The following is a 5,349-nucleotide window of genomic DNA, read 5'->3' as shown; positions in this document are numbered from 1 at the left end:
GTCACTGGCCTGAACAAAAGGCTGTTTTTTTACACTTCAAATGTTTGCTACACATATCAACGAAACAGCGTTCTCCTATCAATGAATAACCCCCTTGAATAGGTCGGCAAAAAATGTGAAGCTCACCCTGACTCACTCGTGAAATATATTTTGCTCTTGGGGCTCACTCGAACTCAGACTCACCAAAATTTTCCTCAAGCGGATTCACTCGGACTCAGGCTCACTAAAATGTTTTCACCCGGACTGAAACTCACCAAAGTATTACTCACCTGGACTCACAGCTCGATCAGAGTGAGTCGACTCACGAGTGAGTTTGCCGACCTATGCCCCTTTTCACAAAATGCCATGCTGATGAAATACTTCGACCAGGTTTTAAATATGGTGCTTCACACTAAGCACAAGTGAGAGCTCACCTGTGTAACCTGAAAAGGCTGTTGAAAGCAAGTTGTAACCTGAAAAGGCTGCTAAAAAAATGCAAGTTGTTGGTTGCTGATATGTCTTCCTCTATTATTAATTTCTGTTTGTACCCAATTCTGTTGTCTAAACACTTCTAAGCAACAGAACACGTGTTCGTCAACTATATTTTGGTCTTGCAATATTTCAAAATTGTTGTGCAACCTAGACCATTCACAAACGCTCTTCTTTTTTTCTAGGATATGTAAAAATCGAGTATTCTACACGTATACACTATAGACATAAAGATACACTACAGTGCACTATGTGCATATACTACAAAATTGCTGAATGCATTACTTCATATGAGATTTTAAAAAAATGACATTGCAAAACATGATTCATAAATGAACCCACACTGTGCTATGCACATGTACTACAAAACTGCTGAATGCATCACCTCGCACGATGAGAATAAAAAGAAAATGACATCGCAGGACACGATTTACCATTGAGCTACACTGTGTGATGTACAATGAAACAGCACATCAGTGCTTCTGATATGCAGAAAGAGAAAATTAAATGAAAAGAAATTGCAGGGCACCATTGAAGCAAACCAGCGTATCACAGCTCGTGATGTGAACAAAAATAAATCTACATATATGTACAACTAGTATTTACAAATCACTGTGCAGGAGGCTTCTGCTGCAATGAGAGCCCGGGTGAGGGTACCAACGCCTTGCAGCTCGTGGACCACGTCACCGAGAAGTTGAACCTGGCAGTCGGCAGCTTTCCAATATCTGGCCCTGCCGCCTGGTGTTCGCGGCTAGTAACTCCAGCGCCTCGGCCTGCCGGTTGCCCACATCTCGCAGCTGTGGCATGAGCTGGAAACCAAGAAATGTGTTGCCATTATCACCTATGAATTTCCTGCTACCGACTCTTCGTTGGAAGCTTCTGTTCGTGAAGAGTTTCAGTGTGTGCAACAATTTCCTCTCTGTTGAAAATCCATTGACCTACAGGCATTCATGAATGGTGCTTAGTTCACCGCACAACCAATGCACTTCGTTTGGACAGACCAAAGCGGTGTCGGAATTCATTTTCGCTCATCTCATCAAACGCATCTCACACCTCTAACCACCTCTGCACGAGAAGCAACCAAGCAGCCCTTTTCAGGGCTACACAATCGTTTGCCCGGCTTTACGCGATGACTGACACAATCTCCTTCCGAAACCCTAGCTGCTGCAGTATGCATAACGTACAGCAAGCAGGTGTAACACAGGTGCAAACATGTGCATTTGTGTATGATGGCTAAGTTAAGTTATATAACGAGCATGCTTTTAAATGCGAAGCATTCCTTTGGGAACCTTTGGCACTTTGAGCGTTTCTATCTATCTATCTATCTATCTATCTATCTATCTATCTATCTATCTATCTATCTATCTATCTATCTATCTATCCGCCTACGTCTGGGTGATCTCATGATCGCCTCCTTAACTTGGTATAGACCAAAATTAGCATGGGAGGGTAAGAGGATTTGACGAATATGACTGTCGGGTCATGACATGAATAACATGAGAATCCTGACGAGTACGTCGTCAAACCCTTTCCTCCAGACACGTGTGGCACATACCCGTTTACCATGGGCCGCGGTGTACGGGTATGCGCCACAGGCGATTGACAGTTTATGCCCAGGAACGGCGAGAACACACATTGGTAACTTAAAAGCGAGAGCGTTAAGAAAAAACCTACATCGGCAGCGTTGACCCGATAAATGGAAAGAATGAAAATGAGCATCCCAGCATTAATCGAACCCAGGCATTCTGCGTGGCAATCAGGTATTCTACCACAGAGCCACGCCAGGTCTTTAAAGTGGTTTGGAAAAGCAGCCTATGCAGGCGTAATATCTGTGCAACGTCAATTGTGGTTATGGTACTAGCTATCTAATTTTGCAAGAAAGCAATAAACACTAGATGATACTCCTACGATGTGTACTCCTACGATACAGGCGTCATATCAGATTAACGTCTGCGGTTCCAGTGCTGGCTCCGCATTTATAGCAGTGTAATCAACATTACATTTGTATTCCTATAATTCAGCAAGCTATATTGAGGCATTGCTCGACCCCGGAGGAATACATTAACGAAGGTTACGTATGATATTCACGTCATCGCACCGTAAAGTGAAACTAGTCCGCCATAACGACGCAGTGTCCTCTTCATTTCTTACGAGGCTGGGCGATGGCCTCATGCTGACCGAGGTTGATGCCAGAGTGATTGACAGGCGCTTTGTAGACTAGGCTACGTAGGCCACATACGCCCAAGTAGCCTACGAATACGACAAGCGCTATCCACTGATGTTGGTCTACGTAGCACTATTCAGGCCTACCAGCCTCGGCGGTCTACAACTCACCAACGAGAAGTGTGACTTCAGGTTCCGACATGTCGCCGTATCTATCGACAGACAATTATTCGAAGAAATGACCGAGCCCCGTTTCCAAAAGCTGTTTCCAACAACTTCACTACACATGGAACCCTCGTCACCGCGATCACGACCGGATCCGATAACAAGTCATGACCAGCTGCTGGTGCTCAGTGATCACGGTGATGATGACCTTGTGCAAGAACTGTCAAGAACTTCTTCCACGCATGCGCACGGGTTCGTGAAACGTACGTGCGTTCTCTATCATAAGGGACAAGTATAAGCACTACGTATCAGTATACCGCTTCTGGGGTTCGTGATACCCACGTTGCCGTTGGCAGTGTTACCCAACTGTCAACAACTGGTTATATAACATATATGCGGCTCTTCAACATATATGTATCTTTAGCGTCGTTTAAAAAAATTACGCCACAGTCACCTTCCCCCACATGCTTCGCATAGCATCGACTCCCACGGTACGTGGGATCTGCCGAATTTTTTAACAGTATATTTAGCAATAGCACATTTTCAGTTTCACTCTTGAAGCAAGTGACAAAATAGGGAAACATATCAAGATGTTCAACATTCTTCTACTGCAACTTCTTTGCTACATTTCACCATAACTGCAAGGCAGGACACCTCTTTATTCCATCTGACAGTTATGCAAACAACTAGCTCCTGCAACCGTTTGCCAAATTTTTTTCTGTGCAACTTTTTGTCTTTATGCCCACAGATGTCATCTATGTACAAACATATGCCCGCACGCATGAGCATCACCTGTGAGCATGTCATACCATCTACAGCTAATCAAAAACATCAGCGAAACTTACGAGTTGTGGCACGGGGAAGGTCCTGGGTCACATCCTCTTCAGCCACACCAGCAGCAGCTGGAGCAGGGCTCACCTGTTAGTAGTAAGAAGTTTCTTGATTGACACTTGAGTGCAATAAGAAGTATGGAGTGCAAGATGTGAAAGTTCACCTGCAAGCCGCGGAAGTTTTTCCCGACCAAGAACCTTGGCGGTGCAGGCGACGGAAGTCCCCAGATAGTGCACATGCTTGCAGGCTCTGATCTGGGGGAACCATCTGTAAGCATACGTTAAAAAAAAACTATATCCCAGTCTGCTCCCTACTAATGATAACAGTGCAGCTCCCCAGAGCTACAAACAATAATTCGTAGGGATTATTGTGGCGAATGTGCACTAATGCTGGAAGTGGAATAGCAATGTTTTTTAGAGATGTTTAAACAGTGGCATGCTATGACACACAGACTTCGGAGAGAGGGAGGAGGGAGGCAAACCTACTGGCTACGCACCTCACTCGACTCGAGGGTCTGAGAAATGGCTTGGAAGACGTAGGGTGCTCTAATGAGCTTCGAAATATAGTTCGCGGCTGTTCTTTCGTCATAACCGCAAATGTGGCTGTTTTGCTTTCTGTTCTGAGCGGCGCAACGTGTTAGCACCTCAGCCACCGCGGCGGCCGGGTGATTCACTCGATATTGTTTGAAAAAGTAAAACTGACAGCGCGTAATGGCTCGAAGCAAATGAGCACACTAGTTCGCAGCATACAAGTAACAATGATATTCTAAGCCAGTGCTTACCGATTCAGATCACCCGAACTCCGGGCCTCGCGTACTGTCGACCCGCGCGGTCCCTGTCAAGCACGACGCGGCCGCGGTAACCCGTAATCTGGCCGTCTCCGGTGCCGCTGTAGAGCACAAGCGGGACGTGTAAGATGACCGACCACCTCTGCTGCTCTCGGAGTTTGGCAAGGCTGTGGTGTTACGCGCAGGGACTTCGTTCAAAAGCGCTACTAGCTCCTGCCACATGTCGTCCCGGTCCTCCCTCGTGAACGACGGCTCCAGCGGGCACGACAGCGTCGCGATCTGTGGGTGCTCTTTCACAAAAGCCAGCAGAAGCTCCTTTTGACGATCCGACACCCGAGAACCAACGCAGACGTTGCGATGGGACGACATTTTGAAACTGCGTCAGCCGCTACTTTTCGCTTTCTTTTTCGCGTGCGCGACACCATCTAGCGACGACGTCAAAAAAAGCTAACATTATTAAATATCATTACTCAAAGCTGTTGCTGTTTGAAAGAGTGTTTCAGCTTGAGAAGCAAAAGCAATAATTTTCTGTAAAGTAATTATATTTATTAAAAGGCGAGAAGCGCTTCACAGTCCCCGTGCCGATGTCACAGGATGCGCGTCTACTTCCGGAAAGCTCTCCGCTTCACGATTGGCTGTCCTCTTCCTCTCGGCGGGAGAGCTGCGCCTCCTCTCACTTTTGTGACGTAGGCACCGCAGAACGAACGCGAACGAACAGAGATCTCCGATCGCCCCCTAGTGGCGTTCTTTCTTCTTTACTGCGCGCGTTCTGGTATGCAGTAGAAGAAGAAGACGACGTTGACGAGTGACACTCTCGTGCGTGTTCACCTGTGTGGCGTTCTTTCTTCTTTACTGCGCGCGTTCTGGTATGCAGTAGAAGAAGAAGACGACGTTGACGAGTGACTCTCGTGCGTGTTCGCCTGTGTGGCATTCTT

General features: G+C 46.5%; 1 protein-coding gene across 1 annotated transcript; it reads right to left on the bottom strand.

The window, feature by feature from the left end:
• Positions 1–494: 494 nt before the first annotated feature.
• LOC119397225 (uncharacterized) lies at positions 495–4,776 on the bottom strand. Its single transcript, XM_049416756.1, has 4 exons — positions 4,409–4,776; positions 3,791–3,894; positions 3,642–3,714; positions 495–1,277 (listed from the first exon to the last, which is right to left on the bottom strand). Exons 2-4 carry the CDS (start codon positions 3,863–3,865, stop codon positions 1,078–1,080), a joined length of 348 nt encoding a protein of 115 aa, XP_049272713.1. The 5' UTR covers positions 3,866–3,894; positions 4,409–4,776; the 3' UTR covers positions 495–1,077.
• Positions 4,777–5,349: the final 573 nt, after the last annotated feature.

Source organism: Rhipicephalus sanguineus, chromosome 6 (assembly GCF_013339695.2).
Source record: "Rhipicephalus sanguineus isolate Rsan-2018 chromosome 6, BIME_Rsan_1.4, whole genome shotgun sequence".
In the NCBI taxonomy this organism is placed as follows: Eukaryota; Metazoa; Arthropoda; class Arachnida; order Ixodida; family Ixodidae; genus Rhipicephalus; species Rhipicephalus sanguineus.
This window is presented reverse-complemented; position numbering and strand designations above follow the sequence as displayed.